This window comes from Arvicanthis niloticus, chromosome 24 (genome assembly GCF_011762505.2).
Source record: "Arvicanthis niloticus isolate mArvNil1 chromosome 24, mArvNil1.pat.X, whole genome shotgun sequence".
In the NCBI taxonomy this organism is placed as follows: domain Eukaryota; kingdom Metazoa; phylum Chordata; class Mammalia; order Rodentia; family Muridae; genus Arvicanthis; species Arvicanthis niloticus.
This window is the reverse complement of record NC_133432.1, coordinates 27,144,588-27,161,885: the sequence shown is the minus strand read 5'-3', so window position 1 is coordinate 27,161,885 and position 17,298 is coordinate 27,144,588. Positions and strand designations below refer to the sequence as shown.

The 17,298-nt window shown below is 49.6% G+C and overlaps 1 protein-coding gene across 2 annotated transcripts; it reads right to left on the bottom strand.

The window, feature by feature from the left end:
• Positions 1–5,228: 5,228 nt before the first annotated feature.
• Positions 5,229–16,480, bottom strand: Ift22 (intraflagellar transport 22). Of its 2 annotated transcripts, XM_076923250.1 has the most exons (5): positions 16,319–16,480; positions 12,934–13,010; positions 12,720–12,809; positions 11,567–11,769; positions 5,229–10,281 (listed from the first exon to the last, which is right to left on the bottom strand). In XM_076923250.1, the coding sequence occupies exons 1-5, from the start codon at positions 16,355–16,357 to the stop codon at positions 10,133–10,135; spliced, it is 558 nt and encodes a 185-aa protein (XP_076779365.1). In that variant the 5' UTR covers positions 16,358–16,480; the 3' UTR covers positions 5,229–10,132. The 2 variants fall into 2 exon arrangements, with proteins under 2 accessions (XP_076779365.1, XP_076779366.1); XM_076923251.1 differs by lacking the exon at positions 16,319–16,480 and having other exon boundaries at positions 12,941–12,961.
• Between the last annotated feature and the right edge of the window lie 818 nt (positions 16,481–17,298).

Genomic DNA, 17,298 nt, shown 5'->3' with positions numbered 1-17,298 from the left:
TAGTCTATACAGCGAAGACCTGTTTAAAAACAAAAACAAAAACAAAAACAAAAAGAAAAAACAAAAAACCAAAACCACATGTAAATTATAATAAAAAAGAACTTCTATGTGTTAAGCACTCCAAATTCTTTTAAACCTACTACTTATTTAATATATTATCTAGGCATCAAGATCAGACCCAAGGCTTTGTGTGTACTAGGCAGGGGCTCTACCACTGAGCCACGCCCACAGCCCCTCACTGGGGATTCTAGGCAGATGCTCTACCACTGAGCCACGCCCCCAGCCCCTCACTGGGGGATTCTAGGCAGGGGCTCTACCACTGAGCCACGCCCCCGGCCCCTCACTGGGGGATTCTAGGCAGGGGCTCTACCACTGAGCCACGCCCCCAGCCCCTCACTGGGGGATTCTAGGCAGGGGCTCTACCACTGAGCCACGCCCACGGCCCCTCACTGGGGGATTCTAGGCAGATGCTCTACCACTGAGCCACGCCCACAGCCCCTCACTGGGGGATTCTAGGCAGGGGCTCTACCACTGAGCCACGCCCACAGCCCCTCACTGGGGGATTCTAGGCAGATGCTCTACCACTGAGCCACGCCCCCAGCCCCTCACTGGGGGATTCTAGGCAGGGGCTCTACCACTGAGCCACGCCCACAGCCCCTCACTGGGGGATTCTAGGCAGGGGCTCTACCACTGAGCCACGCCCACGGCCCCTCACTGGGGGATTCTAGGCAGGGGCTCTACCACTGAGCCACGCCCCCAATCCTTATCTGTTATTTTATCTGATACTCATATACAGAGAAGCTCAAGAACTTGCCCCAGTGTGTCCAACTATGCACAGTGAGCCAGAGCATGATTCTAACCAGTGGCTGTGCATCACTGGGCTGGGCAGGTGGAGAGTGGCTTTGGTCAACAACACTGAAGTTATTGAGAAGCTGGAGATTTCCACGCATCCAGTGACTAGTATAACAAATGCTGCTCCAGTACTGGAGAAGAGTCCTGGCCACGTTATGTGCTGAACCACGGGTTGGTCCCCAGAGGGTGTGGCTATGGTGGCTCTCACTGGTTTTGTCTCAGATAGAGTTTCACTACATAGGTCAAACTGACCTCAGACTCCCACCAATGCCCTTGCCCCTGCCTCCCAAAGTGGGTCACAGCTGTGAAACCCCACACCTAGCTTGAGTCTACTGTCTCTCTCACTGGAAAGGATCTCCAGTGTACTCCTGAGAAAGGAGCTGGCAGCACACAAGGAACTCGCTGGACACTGAATTCAGGCTCTGTGAAGCAAAGGAGAGATACCACTGTCCACAGACCTGCTCCTGAGTCACACCGCGGCATGAGGGTTGGCTAGGAAGCCATTGGATGATGACTGGGAAGAGCCTGGTCCTAAAGCCACTCTTGGGGGCTACAGGGGACACAGTCACATAAAGATGACAGACATGAGGGCCTCCATACTCTGGTGGTCACCTCAGGACCTCCTGTGAGGACCACACCAGGTTCCACACAGATCTCAGAGTTTGGAGTGGGTGGAGAGTTCAACTGCTTTTCAGCCCAGGGCAAAGGGGGCGCAGACTCCTGTGGGTCCTGCTCTTACCAGGGTTTCAGGAACGCATCTGGAGCTGCTCATGCTGACCTCGTTTCCATTGTAGAGGTGCCGCATGTTCCAGAAGCTTCCTGAACTGTAGACCATGTGGAATGATAAGACCTCAGGAGTTCTAGAAAAAAAAAAAAAACAAGGGCCATCGGGTGGATGAGTGGCCCTTTTCCCTCCCTTCCTTTCCTCTTATCTTTCCTCCTCTTTCATGATTTACCTGGGCAAGTCCTTGAATTACAAGCTTATGACCCTGAGGGGGTTTTGTTTGTCTTATGTAGCCCAGGCTGGCCTCAAACTCACTATGTAGCCAAGGATGACCTTAAACTTCTGGTCCTCTTGCCTCTACTCTGCAAGTACTGAGATTACAGGCAGGCACCGTCTCACCTAGTCCATGTGGTGCTGGAGATGGGACCAGAGCTTTGTGTACACCAGGTAAACATCTTGACTGTACCATGTCCCCAGCCCTACTTCTTTTAAATTCTTGTTAGACCCAAACATAGACCAGGCTGGCTTTGAACTCACAGTCCCGAGTGCTGGGACGAAATGTATGCAGCACGATGCCCAGCTTGTTTTTGGTTATTTTGATAGGGTCTTCCCACGTGGTCCTTACTGGCCTGGTTCTTACTGTATAGTCAGGCTCACCTTGAACTTGTGCAAGATCCCACATCTGCTTCTGCTTCTGGGATAAGGCGTGTGCCACTGGGCTCCCCATCCCCAACCCCGACCACCATGTATTTTTCTTTATTGAATACTTCCTTTTCATTATTTTATGTGTGTGTTTGTGTGAGCATATGCATGTGTGTTTAGGTGCCATGGAGTCCAGAAGAGGGCGCCAGATCCCTTGGCTATGAGATTTCAAGTGGTTGTTAGTCACCCAATGTGGATGCTGGGATCCGAACTCAGGTCTTCAGCAGGAACAGCCCAGCGGAGGTGGGGCATGCCTTTAATCAGGATGGACTCGGAAGGTAAAGGTAGGTGGATCTCTGAGTTTGAGGCCAGCCTGGTCTACAGAGTGAGTTCTAGGACAGCCAGGGCTACACAGAGAAGCCTTGTTTCAACAAAGCAAAAATCACAAACAAAACCCACAAAGAAACCAACCAAACAACAAAACAAAAAACAGCTTTCTAGCTACATAAGAAATGTTAATATACTATAAACACCTACTACTAAATAATAAAAATTATAGCCTTATATAAACGATCAAAGACAGGGCTCCAGTAGGTTTAGGAGAACACTTGCTCTGAATGTCAAAGTCCCTGGGTTCAATTTCTACACTGAAAGGGAGGGGGAGAGACATAAAAAAAAAAAAAAATCCTTCCTAGTCTTATCTCTCAGACACAATCTAGATTTAAATTATTCAAAATTTAATATTATAGCTTGAAAAACTAGAAAGCTTTAAAGGAAATGTCATTTGCATATATGAAAAGGAAGTCATTTGGTCTGGGGTGAGGGGTGTGTTGGGATGGACGGTCCCATCAAATGCCTGAGCTGGAGATCCAGAAACCATGTACAAATGTTAGCTTGTGCTTCTATATGCACAGGGGCGTGTGGTGGCCAGAAGTCAGCCCTAGATGACTTTCCAAAGTCACTGTCCACTTTGTTTTGTGAGACCTGGTCTCTTGATATCCTAATTCATGATCCCTGATTTTACTGGGGTGGCTGGCAGCCAACTTCCCCAGGGGTTACAAGTGTGGCCCATCATGCCTTGCTTTGTTATATGGGTCCTGGGGATTGAATTCAGGCTGTCAGGCTTGGGGGCAAGCGCTTTCACAGGATTGGTCGTTTCACTTCCCAACTCTTTCTTTCTTTCTTTCTTTCTTTCTTTCTTTCTTTCTTTCTTTCTTTCTTTCTTTCTTTCTTCCTTTCTTTGGTGGTGGTGGTGGGACGGGACAAGGTTTCACTATGTAGTCCTGCCTGGTCTGGATCTTACTATGTAGATCAGGCTAGCCTCAGGATAGCCTTGATCTTCCTGTCTCTGCCTCATGAGCACTGGAATCACGGGCATGCGCAACCAGCCTGGCTATTTATTTTTAATCATGACCCCCTAAAGTCTGAAATCCCAGGACTGGGGAAAGCTGAGGCAGGAGGATGACTACAAGTTCCAACAGCCTAGGGTTACATATATAGACCTTGTTTCAAACAAACACCTAAAAAACCAAGATAGGTGGTGAGCTAGCTCAGCAGGTAAATGAGATCGTTGCAAAGCTTGACCACCTGAGTTCAGTCCCCAAGACCCCATGGCGAAAGGAAAGGATCAATTTCTGAACCCAGAAAGTTTTATCTGACCACTACATGCCCTCCCCCTAAATACAGATGAGAGAAGAGGACTATAGCAGGGGCGGCACCCATCACTGTTTATTGTATGTGATGTATGTATGCTAACATATGTGCATAAGCTTGAATGCTATTGTAACTGTGGGGGCCAGAGGAAGTTATCACTCCCAACTTCGTTCCCTAGAGTCTCTGAGGCTAGGGAGGCTAGGCCGGCGGCCCCAGCGATCCTCGATCCTCGCTAGGGTCTCTGATCCCACAAGTGGGTTGTGTGTCCCTGTCCCTTCTGAGGCGGGGGGGAGGTGTTCCCGGGGATTCGAGCAGTTCCTCAAGGTTGCACAAGCTCTCTTACCCCTAAATCATCTATCTCCCCAGCCCAGCCCATGGACAGCATCTAATTGTTCCAATCGGGCCCCTTCAATAGATTCGCTCCGACCACCAGGATCCATACTGCTATTCTGGACAAAATGAAGGAACCTAGACGGTTAACCCAGAGGCACATCACCGAGGGTTTCAGGACTGGAGAGGTGGCCTGCGCGACCAATTCCGGGTCTGGTCCTGATATCCCCTGCGGAAAATCCTCACCGTGCAAGGCGATCCGAGCCGCGAACACCTGCGGAGCCACGGTTCCCGCCGCAGACTCGCAACTAACGGCAGTTTGCTCGTGCCTAACTACATTTCCCAGAGCTCTCAGCGGCAAGCCCGTTAGCGGGTCGGCCAGGTGGGCTCGCGACAGAAAATTCACTGGCTCCCCGGTGGTGGTGGCCAGTGACCAGCAAGGTGATCATAGATCTGTCACTAACCATCACAGCTTTCATCCTGTCCACGCGCTCGCCACCACCTGACGCTCACTTCTGGTGTGGGAGGAGGCAGAGCAAGACAAGCCGTTGCCTGTAAGGAAACCAGAACTACAACTCCCAGAATGCTTCGGCACGCACAACCTCCTGCTTAACTGTTGTTGTTGCCACAAGACCATTCTCAGATTATTTGGGCTCCGGAAGCCAGCGAGCGAAGGAGCAGAAGCCAGATTAGGGGAACGATAAAGGACAGAATACGATATTTGACTTAAACAATGCTGACTGGTACAGTGCTATTTTTTCTTCCCACGGGCCAGAGCAAAGGGCGAACAGCTCTCTAGGAAATACAAGAGAAGCTGCCACAGGAGCTATGGGAAACGTAGTCCATTGATTACTAGCCCCGCCTTTAAGGAGAATTCAAACACAGAATTTGCCTTACAAGTACTTGAATAGTACTCAAATATACCTTCTTTATATTTACCCTCGGAGCCGTTTCAGACACACGTGTGTGTGTGTGTGTGTGTGTGTATACGTATATACATACATAAACATACATACACACACACATATACATTCGTATGATATTTATTGAAAGTCATCAGTTTGGCTGTGGGGATCTGTCCATCTCTGAAATTGCAGGTGCCACCAGCCACCATCACGCCAGGCTGCTGTACATCTAAGGCTACAGATCTGAACTCGGGTCCTCATGCTCTCACAGCAGGTGCTGTATTGACTGAGCCATCTTCCCAGCTCCCAGAAGGATACATGTTCTTGATGTGTAGTTGAAACAGGCTTCCACTAGTAGAAAGTTAGCACAAAACTCTGGTGAGACTGTGGATGTGGAAGATGAGGCTCGTTTTGGTGCTCACAGGTTGAGTCTCTAGAATCTCTAAGTAGATCTGGGCTGAAGAATAAGTCCACATGGAGGCTTTGGAAAGAAGAGGTATGTTTTCCAAGTCTGTATGAAGAACTGGCTAGAGGCCTGTAGTGAAGTACTCAGTAGGTACTTCACTAACAGGAAGCCTTGGGTCCCATCTGCAGCCTCACATAAATGGGGTGGCTGCCTGTGAGAAGTGGAGGCAGGAGGATCAGGGATTCAAGGTTATCCTCTGCTACATAGGGAGTTTGAGATCAGCTTGGGCTACCCAGGACTCGATAAATAAATCCAAAAGCCTGAATTGGGATGAACTGAGAGAGAGCAGAATGAATAGGAGGTGGTTTTCACTTCGGAGTGCCAGGGGCGTTTCCTTCTGCAGTGGGAACGGTTGGCTGTAACCGAAGCAGAAAAGCCGATTCCCATCTTATCACATGGAGAGCCATTTCACTGATACATCGAAGACGTCAAAACCATTCCTCTTCATAGTAAAGGCAAGAATGCCTTCCCTCATTTAGTGTGTGTGTGTGTCTGTCTGTCTAGCAGTTGAATTCAGGACCTCTTTCATGTTAGGCAAGCACTTTACAGATGAACCATCTGTCCCCAGCGCTAGACTGGAGGACTCTAGGCAAGCACTTACCACTGAGCTACATCTCCAGCCTTTTTTTTTTTTTTTTTTTTTTTTTTTTTTTTTTTTTTTTTTTTTTTTTGAGACAGTATCTCACAAAGTTGTTGTTCAGGCTAGCTTTGAATTTTCTCTGTAGACCAGGTGACTAGGTGACTTGGTTTTCTTTTCCTTCCTTCCTTCCTTCCTTCCTTCCTTCCTTCCTTCCTTCCTTCCTTCTTCTCTTTCTCTCTCTCTCTCTTTCTTTCTTTCTTTTTCTTTTTCTTTCTCTCTTGTGTAAGAGTGTTTTCCTGCTTGCATGTATATGTACCACATGGGCACACTACCCACAGAAGCTAGAAGAGGGCATCAGATCCTCCGAAGGTGAGATTACAGATGTTTGTGAGCTGCCAAGAGGCTGCTGGGAACCAACCTCAGGTCTTTTGCAAGAGCAGCAAGTATGGCTGAGTCACCGCTCCAGGCATTTAGTTTTGGTTTTTAAAGCAGAGACCTAGGGACCTCCTCCTGCCATGCACCGTGACACACATACACAGAAAACATGGGTCTATGTGCTCTGTGACCTAAATATTTCCGTTAAAGCAATTTAGCTGACCTTACACAAGAAGATAATGATCTCCAGGGTGTTTGCCTGATCATTTAAGAAATGTTCATTCAGATTAATGTGTAAGCCGGGCATCATTTTCTATACGATGGCCAGTGCTTGAGAATACCCCCTTCACCTGACTGGTTCAAAGAAATGTGATGCTAGTTTTTCCTGGGAGATACCTATAAACCACTTTCTGACTGGGTCCTTATTCACCCTGCTGTTGTTCCCAGTGGTGTTAGTCAGTTTTTTGTTAGTGTAACAAAATACCCAGGTAAGGTTAAGAGAGAGGTTGCTCTTTGGCTCATGGCTCCCCAGGTTTCATTTCAACTTGTGTTGAGGCCTATGGAAAGAGATACCGTGGTGGAAGCAAGAGGTGGGGCAAATCTCCTCCAGGTGGCCACAGAAAAGTACATGATAAACTGATATCTTATGATCCCCTCAAAGGACATGTTCCCTATGACCTAAAAGCTCCTGTTACGACTGACCTCTCAAAGGCCCATCTTCCAATAGCACCAGGCTTCTTAACCCTTTTTAATACTTGGGCCTCTGGGCCATTTAAGGCCCAGAGCTTACAGCACTGTGGTGGCTGGTGCTTTAGTAGTTCTGGTCTCTGAGGGAGACACCTATAATCCACGCCCATTGGATCATAGGAGAGGGAAGAGGTCTGGGATCCAGTCCTATCCCTGTCTCTCTTGCCATTCTCCTTGGACTACAAGGGTGGTGTGACCATAGAGGAGTGCAGACGGCTGGGAGAAGCTAACAGTAGTGGGAAATGGAGACTCAGTGCTGGGGCACGCCTTTAATCCCAACACTGGGGAGGCAAAGGCGGGCAGATCTGTGAGTTCATGGCTAGCCTGGTCTACAAAGGGAGTTCCAGGCCAGCCAGGAACACAGAGTGAGATCTATCTCAACACCTCCTCCCCAAAAGAACAACAACAAAACCAAATAATTCTCTTGGCTCCTCCAGAGTGAGTATGGCCCTGGTGGCACCTCGATTTGGACCCCATAGGGGTCAACTTTGGACTTCTGACCTCCAGTATCGACCAGTCTCAGATGAGCCAAGAGATAGAGCTGGGGTTCTTGCTTACTTTATTTTTTATTTTCTGGATCTCTGCACACTTGTGAGCATGCGGAGGGATGTGCGTGTGTGTTGGCAGGGGTTGGGGGTGGGGATCAGAGTACAGGAGTTAGCTATTCCCTGCCACTCAGGTCGCCAGGCTTGCCGGCACACACCGTCACCCGCGGGCCATCTTACCAGCCTTACTTGTCACTCTTAGTGACGTTCCATCAAGTTACAAGAATGGAGACGCAGTGAGCACTGGGCACAATCATAGGAACCTCTGTCACAGTATCAGTGGATCTCATAGGTCCTGTTTTTGTTTTGTTTTGTTTTTTCTTGTTTAGAAACTTCCAGGGTCTTATGTAGCCCAGGCTAGCCTTGAAATTGTTATATATATAGTTGATGCTGACATGAAGTCCCAATTCTCCTGCTTTCAAGTCCTAGCAGCTGATGAGTACGAGCATGTGCCAAGATAACAAGAGTCCCTTTGTGAGTGTGTGCACATGCGTGTGAAGCTCAGAGGACAGCCTTGGTAGTTGGTCGTTCAGGCACCACATCTATTTTTCTGTGTCTGTGCCTCAGTGTATGTGCATGTGCGTGCATGTGCGTGCACGTGCCTTCAGGGGCCCACTTAAGCCACGTTACTTATTAAGTCAAGGTCTCTAGCTAAACCCAGAGCTGGCCTATTCCAGCTACTCTAGCCAGCCAGCTTGCCCTGGGGATCGTGTCTTTGCGTCTCTTGTACCAGAATTACAGGCAGCCACCATACTTGCCTGACATGAGTTCTGGGACTCTGAATCCAGTCCTCATGCTTGTGGGGCCAGGACACTGAGCACTGAGCTGTCTCCACAGACCACAGCATTATTTCTGAGAAAATATCGTCCATGGGCGAGAGGCTCACACAATAGCATAAGCTGGCTGGCCAGCAAGCCAAGGGACCCGCCTGTCTCTGCCTCCCCTAAGCTGGGATCGTAAGGACACGCCACAATGCCCAGCTTTTTCACATGGGTCTGGGGGACTGAACTCAGGTCCTTATGCTTCCACGCCAACTGAGCCACCGCCCAGCCCCTTGTATTCCTTCTAAAGACACTTTGTATAGATTGTTTTTCTTTTCAGTCCCATACACTTTAAGCTGGTGCTATTTCTACACCACACCCCTAACCCGAGTGGGGCTCTAAGCCACACAGTTTACCCCACTCCTTTGTTTTAAAGTGATTTATGCTTGTATTTGTGTCTAGTGTGAATGAGATATCCCTCATAGCCTTGGGCTCCCAACTGATGGCATGGTTTAGGAGGTTTAGGAGGTGTGGTCTTGCTTGAGGAGTTATGTCAGCAGCAGTGGGCTTGTGTGTTCACAGACTGATGGCATCATTCCCTTTGTGCTCTCTGGTTTGTGTTTGTGGTTCGATATGAGCCTCAGTTTCTTGTCCCTGCTGCCACACCTGTCGCTGGCTGCCATGTCCCCCTATCTGAAACTGTAAGCCTAATAAAGTCTTCTGTGAGCTGCCTTGTCGTGGTGTCTAATACAGTCTGTGTGTGAGCATGTGCTGTGTCTGGGAGGTACCCAGGACCTCTGGTCCTTCCTCTGGAAGGAGTGGGATCTCCTAGACCCAGAGTCACAATCAGAGCTGCCCAGCATGGGAGCTGGGATCTGAACTCAGGACCTCAGCATGAGCAACAAGCTCTCCTGACCACAGCTCCATATAGCGTGTGTGTGTGTGTGTGTGTGTGTGTGTGTGTGTGTGTTGTGGGGGTGCCATGTCACCAGTGGAGACAGAGGAGGACTCTGTGGGGTCAGATCTCTCTCCTTCCACCTTGAAGTGGATTCTGGGGATTGAACTTGGGTTGTCAGGCTTGGCAGCAAGTGAGCCATCTCACTTCCCTGTCTCTGACAGCAAAGTCGAAAGCAGCCGCTCTACACATGTCCCCTGGCTGCATTTGGGGACACCTTTGGGCCACTTCATCCCACTAATCACCAGTAAGAAGCTCAACCTGAAAATACAGTACTAGGGCTGCCGGAAGGATATGTTTATACATGACAGCCAAGACAGGCAAGCAGGGCAGCTTTTTGTTTCTGGAGAAGAGATGAGTTAAGGGCTCCCTATGTAGCCCAGGCTGGCCTTGAACTCTCAACCCTCCTCCTACCTCAGCCTCTCAAGAGCTGGGATCACAGGCGTGTGCCACCATGCCTGACTCTTCCTGGAACCTTGGAGACGATAAGGAACACTTGTGCAGCCATAGCAGGAGGGTGTGTCAGCGGCTGGGTGGGATATGAGCTCTGCCTGGGGCAGCAGCGTCCTCTGGGAGGCGATGGATGGCGCAGGGTTGCTAGGTGATGATGAGCATCTCCTCACGGTCCCTGCTCTCCGACAGGGAGCTGATGATGCTTTTCAGATACTTGATGAATTCCACCCGGACCTCCTCGGGGTCTTCCTCCAGATTTGAGTGCACCAGCTTCAGCTTGTTCAAGGGGGGAGCTCCAAGGGGAAAGGAGGCTAATTAGGCTGGAAGGTTGAACAAGGAACGCTTTCTAGCTTATGATGAGCTAGGCTTCTGGAACACCACTCCTGCTTCCTCTCTCCTGTTCTCCCCCCCTCCCTTGCAGGTCTTGCAGTGTACCCCAGGCACGCCTGGAACTCTCGGCCCTCCTGCTCAGCCTCACCAGTGCTGAGATTAGACACGTGCACTAGCACTGCAGCGATGCACTGAGCGTCTCAAGTCTGAACCTGTTTGACAGGTGGTTTTAAAAACCTGCCCCTTAGTTGGGTGGTGGTAGACACCTCTAATCCCAGTAATCAGAAAGCAGAGGCAGGTGGATCTCCGAGTTCAAGGGCAGCCTGGTCTATAAGCGAGTATCAGGACAGTCATGGCTACACAGAGAATCCCTGTGTCACAACAACAACAACAACAACAACAACAACAACAACAACAACACAAAAACCCCTTTGCAATAGGAAAGATACCAAAGCAGGCACTGGCAGGTCCTTGGTTTTGGCTTTGTGTGGTGCTAGAGAAGGAACCCAAAGCTTGAACATATTAGACAAGTGCTGTCACAGAGCTGTACCCTGCCACATCACTGGGGGATTCTAGGCAGGGGCTCTACCACTGAGCCACGCCCCCAGGCCCTCCCTGGGGGATTCTAGGCAGGGGCTCTACCACTGAGCCACACCCCAGCCCCTCCCTGGGGGATTCTAGGCAGGGGCTCTACCACTGAGCCACACCCCCAGCCCCTCCCTGGGGGATTCTAGGCAGGGGGTCTACCACTGAGCCATACCCCAGCCCCTCACTGGGGGATTCTAGGCAGGGGTCTACCACTGAGCCACACCCCAGGCCCTCACTGGGGGATTCTAGGCAGGGGTCTACCACTGAGCCACACCCCAGGCCCTCACTGGGGGATTCTAGGCAGGGGTCTACCACTGAGCCACACCCCAGGCCCTCACTGGGGGATTCTAGGCAGGGGTCTACCACTGAGCCACACCCCAGGCCCTCACTGGGGGATTCTAGGCAAGCACCTTACTACTGCTAATTCATGCCTCTATGAATACATATACATACATTCAAGCAGATACACAAACAAAAGTAAAAAAAAATCCAAGGTGAATGGTTTTTCTGTGGATGACACTAAGATTGATCTGTTGTCTCTAAATACACGTGACCTATGCTTGTACACACACACACACACACACACACACACACACACACTCACACACAGCTTCAAACACTGAAGACAAAAAGCAGGAGAAGAAAGTCCAGGGTACTTACACAGAGCCAGGCTGCCCTTGTCTCCTCCGGAGCCCGGTTTGTGGTGGGCCACAAGCATGCAGTGGCTGTCTTGGAGGAACTGCTGCTGGACGAAGCAGGAATACCACATTTCGATTTCCTTTAGGTGGCTTGGGATGTCGGCGTTGAAGACAATCACCACGCCATGAGCATCCTTCATCAGCGCGGGCCAGCAGGACTCAAACCTGATGCGGACAGAAGTTAGGAGAGAGCTGTGGCACACCCTCGCTTCTCAATGTTCATTACTGTTATTGTTGTTATTATTATTGTTACAGCATTGGGGACTTCACACATATAGTGCAAGTGCCCTACCACTGAGCCACGCCCCCAGCCCCTCACTGGAGGATTCTAGGCAGGGGCTCTACCACTGAGCCACGCCCCCAGCCCCTCACTGGGGATTCTAGGCAGGGGCTCTACCACTGAGCCACGCCCCCAGCCCCTCACTGGGGGATTCTAGGCAGGTGCTCTACCACTGAGCCACGTCCCCAGCCCCTCACTGGGGGATTCTAGGCAGGTGCTCTACCACTGAGCCACGTCCCCAGCCCCTCACTGGGGGATTCTAGGCAGGTGCTCTACCACTGAGCCACGCCCCCAGCCCCTCACTGGGGGATTCTAGGCAGGTGCTCTACCACTGAGCCACGTCCCCAGCCCCTCACTGGGGGATTCTAGGCAGGTGCTCTACCACTGAGCCACGTCCCCAGCCCCTCACTGGGGGATTCTAGGCAGGTGCTCTACCACTGAGCCACGTCCCCAGCCCCTCACTGGGGGATTCTAGGCAGGGGCTCTACCACTGAGCCACGCCCTCAGCTCCTCAATGGGGATTCTAGGCAAGGGCTCTACCACTGAGCCACGCCCCCAGCCCCTCACTGGGGGATTCTAGGCAGGGGCTCTACCACTGAGCCACGCCCTCAGCTCCTCAATGGGGATTCTAGGCAAGGGCTCTACCACTGAGCCACACCCCAGCCCCTCACTGCGGTATTCTAGGCAGGTGCTCTACCACTGAGCCACGCCCCCAGCCCCTCCCTGGGGGGATTCTAGGCAGGTGCTCTACCACTGAGCCACCCAACTCTGACGGTTTTTTTTTTTTTTTTTGTCAGTCACCTGTGAAAGCAGAGCTGTGTTAAAGGAAACTCACTTAGAATCGCCACCACAGTCCCAGAGCTCAAATTCGCAGCCCGTGCCTTTGTTGTTGCTGGTGACATGTGGGTTCTCAAACTCTAGGATCCTGAAAACACAGATAGCACAGCAGGCCCGTAATTAGGAAGCAGCTTCAGAATATGCACAGCACCCAAGGGAGGGAAGGGTGACACCTCACAGCTGCTTCAGAGACTCCTATGGGGCAGGCTCACCTCACACCTTGTGTTGGGTTGTATTCAGTGATATCCGAAGATTCGGTCAGAAAGTTGGCCAGCACCGTTTTGCCGCTCTGTAAAAGCAAGAGCAAATGGAGCCAAGAGAGAAACCACACAGGAGCCCTCACCTACCATGCATGCTGGCACACACCTGCAACCCTAGCACACAGGTGGCTAGGTAGCAAGAAGGCAAGTTCCAGGCTAGCATGGGTTGCTAGGTGTAGTGCATACTGGCCATGACTCCTTGAGATCTCGAGGACAGAGAGCTCTCTCTGTCTGGAAGCATGCTGTCTTACCCTACCTAGCACAACGGGCACAGCTTGGACTGGGACCCAGCATGCCTTTCCTTACAGCCTGGCTGGGATTCAGTTAACTTATCCGAGAACAGAAAACCAGAAACCAAACAACAACAGCAGCAGCAGCACCCCAGGTAAGTGTGTGTCCCACCACCCCTGCCCTGCTTCTCTCCACAGCTCCAGTCAGTCTGTTACACATATGAGGTCATGAAGAGGATCAAGGTCAACACTGAGACCCAGGTTTTTGGACTCTTGGCTGCTGGGTCACAAGTCAGCAACCCACTTCTTCCTATGTATTATGTTAGTAATCACCTTTCCTATAAAAAGTCAACAGGACAGTAAGACAGCCTTTCTGAGCCCTCTACCCAAACCAGGTTTCTATTCATCCATTCATCCATCCATCCATCCATCCATCCATCCAACCACTCACTCACCCCATCAATCCATCCATCCATCAATTCAACCACCCACTTACCCTATATATCTATCTACCTATTACTCAACTACCCACTCACCTCCATCCATTTATCCATCTATCCATCCAATTCAAACATCCATTCACCCATCCATCCATCAATTGAACCACTTACTGACCCCCCTCTACCCACCTGCCTACTTACCTACCCACTCATGCCCATCCATCCATCAACTATCCATCCATCATCCATTCATCTATCTATCCATCCATCCATCCATCATCCATGTATCTACCCATCCATCCATGTATCCACTCGTCCATCCATGTATCTACCCATCCATCCATGTATCAACCTACCCACTCAACTATCCATCCATGTATCCATCCATCCATCCATGTATCCACCCATCCACCCATGTATCCACCCATCCATCCATGTATCCACCAACCCACTCATCCATCCCCCCATCCACACATTGCCTCCTTAGAGCTATGATCTGCTTTTCAGACCTCATCTACGTTTTTGCACCATCCTGTGTATGCCTGAATACTGTAATATGCCTGAATATAAAACAAAGGTCCTCTCTCCTCAGAAGTCAATCTTTGAACTTGAGTGAGCCCTGATGCCCTGATAAAACTCTACAGGATGGGAGAGAGGGATGAGGTGAGGGATAAAAGGAAAAGAAAGGGAGGGGAAGGGTGGAGAGGTTGAGAAGAGGCAGGAGGATCAGGAGTTCAAGGTCATTCTAAGCTTTATGAGATCCTGTTTCAAAAACCTTCAAACCACCAAGTAACCAAAGACAAAGACACAGAACTCTCCGCAATTATACTCTGTTCTCTAAGTTGCTTGCTTTGAGGTAAGGACTTGTTATGTAGCTCAGGCTGGGTACCAATCTTTCTGCCTCGGGCTTGAAAATGATGAAATTATGTGTGCATCACCAACCCTAGATTTGTAACATATTCTACAAACTCTCTCCAAACTACAACCATTCTCTCCCTTTTAAATTAAATTAAATTAAATTTTATACAAGGTTTTACTATGTAGCCCTGGCTGGCCCATAACTCACTATGTTAATCAGGCTGACCCTCAACTCAGATTTACCTGTCTCTGCCTCCTCAGTGCTGGAATTAAATGCACACATCATTATGTTCAGTCCATGTGTGGGTCTGTGCATGTTTAGTGCCTGTGTCCGCAGAGGCCAGAGGTTTCAGGTCTCCTGCCACTGGCACCTATAGGCAGTTGAGCCAGCTGGCATGGGCGCTGGAAACCAAACTCAGATCTCTCTGTGAGAGCAGTATGTGTTCTTAATCAACAAGCCATCTTTCCAGTCCCTCATTTCTTTTAAGCCTTCTTCTCATTTCTGCCCCAGGCTAGCCTCAAAACCACTATGTGGCCCAGACTGGCCTCAAACCTGTGGCAACCCTTGTATGCTGAGGTGACAGGCTTGCACCGTCACACAAGGCTCAATCCTTCTTTGCTTCTGTATGTACTTAGCAACTTCCCTACCTTATAATTTTTTTTTTCTCTGACAGGTTTCATGTATTCCAGGCTGGCTTCAGACTTGCTATTGTAGCCGGGGGTGTGGCCTTGAACTGTCAATCATCTTACCTCTACCTTCCAAACACTGAAACTGAGGTATGTACCACCATGAAGGTTTTATATGGTGAAGTGGATTAGACCCAGGGAGTCCTGCATGCTAGGCAAATATTCTATCATCCACCTACACCCCCAGCGTCCTAACTTAAGATTAAAAACATATCTTCGCCATATAGTCACCTACGAATGTACAGTGGTTCTCGTGTTTGGTTTATGGGCCAATAACCTCATATGAAGATCATATGATTAAAAGTTACTGTGCACAAAATCAGAATTCTTACATTCTTCCCAGACCTACTTAGGAACTATAACTAGGGTGTTCAGGGCATGGTGATGCAGCCTATAGTCCCAGCACTTGGGAGACTGAAGTAGGTGGATCTTGAATTCAAGGCCAGCCCCGGTTGTGTAGCAAGACATTGCCATCAAATATCAAAACCTAACATAAGCTAACCTTCTGACCTGGGACCCAGGAATTTGACCCATCTATCTACTATCTATCTATCTATCTATCTATCTATCTATCTATCTATATCTAATTTTGTTATTTGAGTCAGTATCTCACATTGTAGCCCATGCTGTCCCAGAACTCAATACATAGCTCAGGCTGGCCTAAAACTTGTGACCATACTCCCTCTGCCTTCTGAGTCTTGGTATTACAGGCATGGGACGCTACGCCCAGCTTCCTTCTACAGTTAACTTATTTGCATGTTTAGTTTCGGTCCATCTGAACTTTAATTTGGTGTATAGTGTGAATCACATATATAGCGATTCCCTCATATTACTAGTCACTTGCTCCAAGTCCCTATATTGAAAAAAAAAATCTAGTTTTCTAATCCCATAGACATATTCCTTTCGCAGGGAAGGTTCAGAGGGGGAGTCATTCCCGCTGGCCTTGAGATCTGGGTACCTCAATATTCTCCTCCACTACTTGGGTGAGGTGAACTGGATGAAGGCCTGGCAGCTCCGCTGGTCACCGTAGCGCCAGCTGCCGCCCTCAGTGGGGTTGCTGGTACCAAGCTGCACCTCCTGGGAACAACCCCAGTTCCAGGGAGCTCCCGAACCCTGGCTCACCTCGCAGGGGCCCACGAAGAGGATCTTAGCCTTCAGCATCGCTTTCCGTTAACAAGAACCCGCGGAAGCCCACAGCCAAAGCGCGCTAAAGCTCCCCGCCGCGTCCGCCAGTCTGGGCCGCACGCTCGGATTGGCTGACCGGTTTCCACGGCGACCGGGAACAGCTGCGCAGTAGCCCAGGAAACTCTGCCAGTTCCGGGAGTCTGGAACGGTGGGCCTCAGATGGAAGCTGAGGAGGACCAAAAGAGAAAACGCAAAGCTGGGTCTGCTGACTGCATTCTGTGCATTCTAGAAGGGGTAGAAGAGTCAGGCTCTAATCTGCTCTTTTTCCCCCGGTCTTCCTGAACGCTCCATGGATTAAGGGAGCTGCTAGGCTTGGCTGGAAGACAGGACCATGACTTCGTTTTCCTTTTATTTCCGCGGGTGAATGCTGGAGATTGAACTCAGGTGTTCATAAATTCTAGGCAAGCACGGTGCCGTTGAACCACACCCCTAGTCCAACTCACTATGTAGACCTGCTGACCTCGAACTCACAGATATCCGCCCGCCTTTGCTTCCCAACTTTAATACCATTAAAGTCATGTGCCACCACTCCCGACCCCCAACAATTTAAAAGGTTACATACATCTATCTATCTATCTATCTATCTATCTATCTATCTATCTATCTATCTATCCGTCTATGTGTATGTGCATCTGCCATGACACACATATGAAGATCAAAGGACAAGCCATAGCACTCAGTTCTCTCCTCCCACCATAGGGGTTTAGGATCCATTTCAGGATTGGTGGTACGGGCTTTTACTCGGTGAGCCACTTTTCCAGCCCTGTCATTATTTATTTTGATGTTGAGATTGTTCTTGGCCTTGAGGAGCTTCTTCAACCCAGTGTCTGTGGGGTTTTTTTTTTGTTTTTTTTTTTTTTTGACATTCAGTCATTCTCTGATTTTTTTTCATATTTAAAAACAAAATAGCGTGTATG

Bases quoted from the DNA above. Each gene is read 5' to 3' on its own strand.
- Ift22 (XM_076923250.1), bottom strand. From the start codon at position 16,357: ATGCTGAAGGCTAAGATCCTCTTCGTGGGCCCCTGCGAG. The intron at 12,810-12,933 runs GTGAGCCTGCCC...CTGTGTTTTCAG, and splicing joins AACCCAACACAAGGTGTGAG to GATCCTAGAGTTTGAGAACC. The intron at 10,282-11,566 runs GTAAGTACCCTG...TTCCCCTTGGAG, and splicing joins CAAGGGCAGCCTGGCTCTGT to CTCCCCCCTTGAACAAGCTG.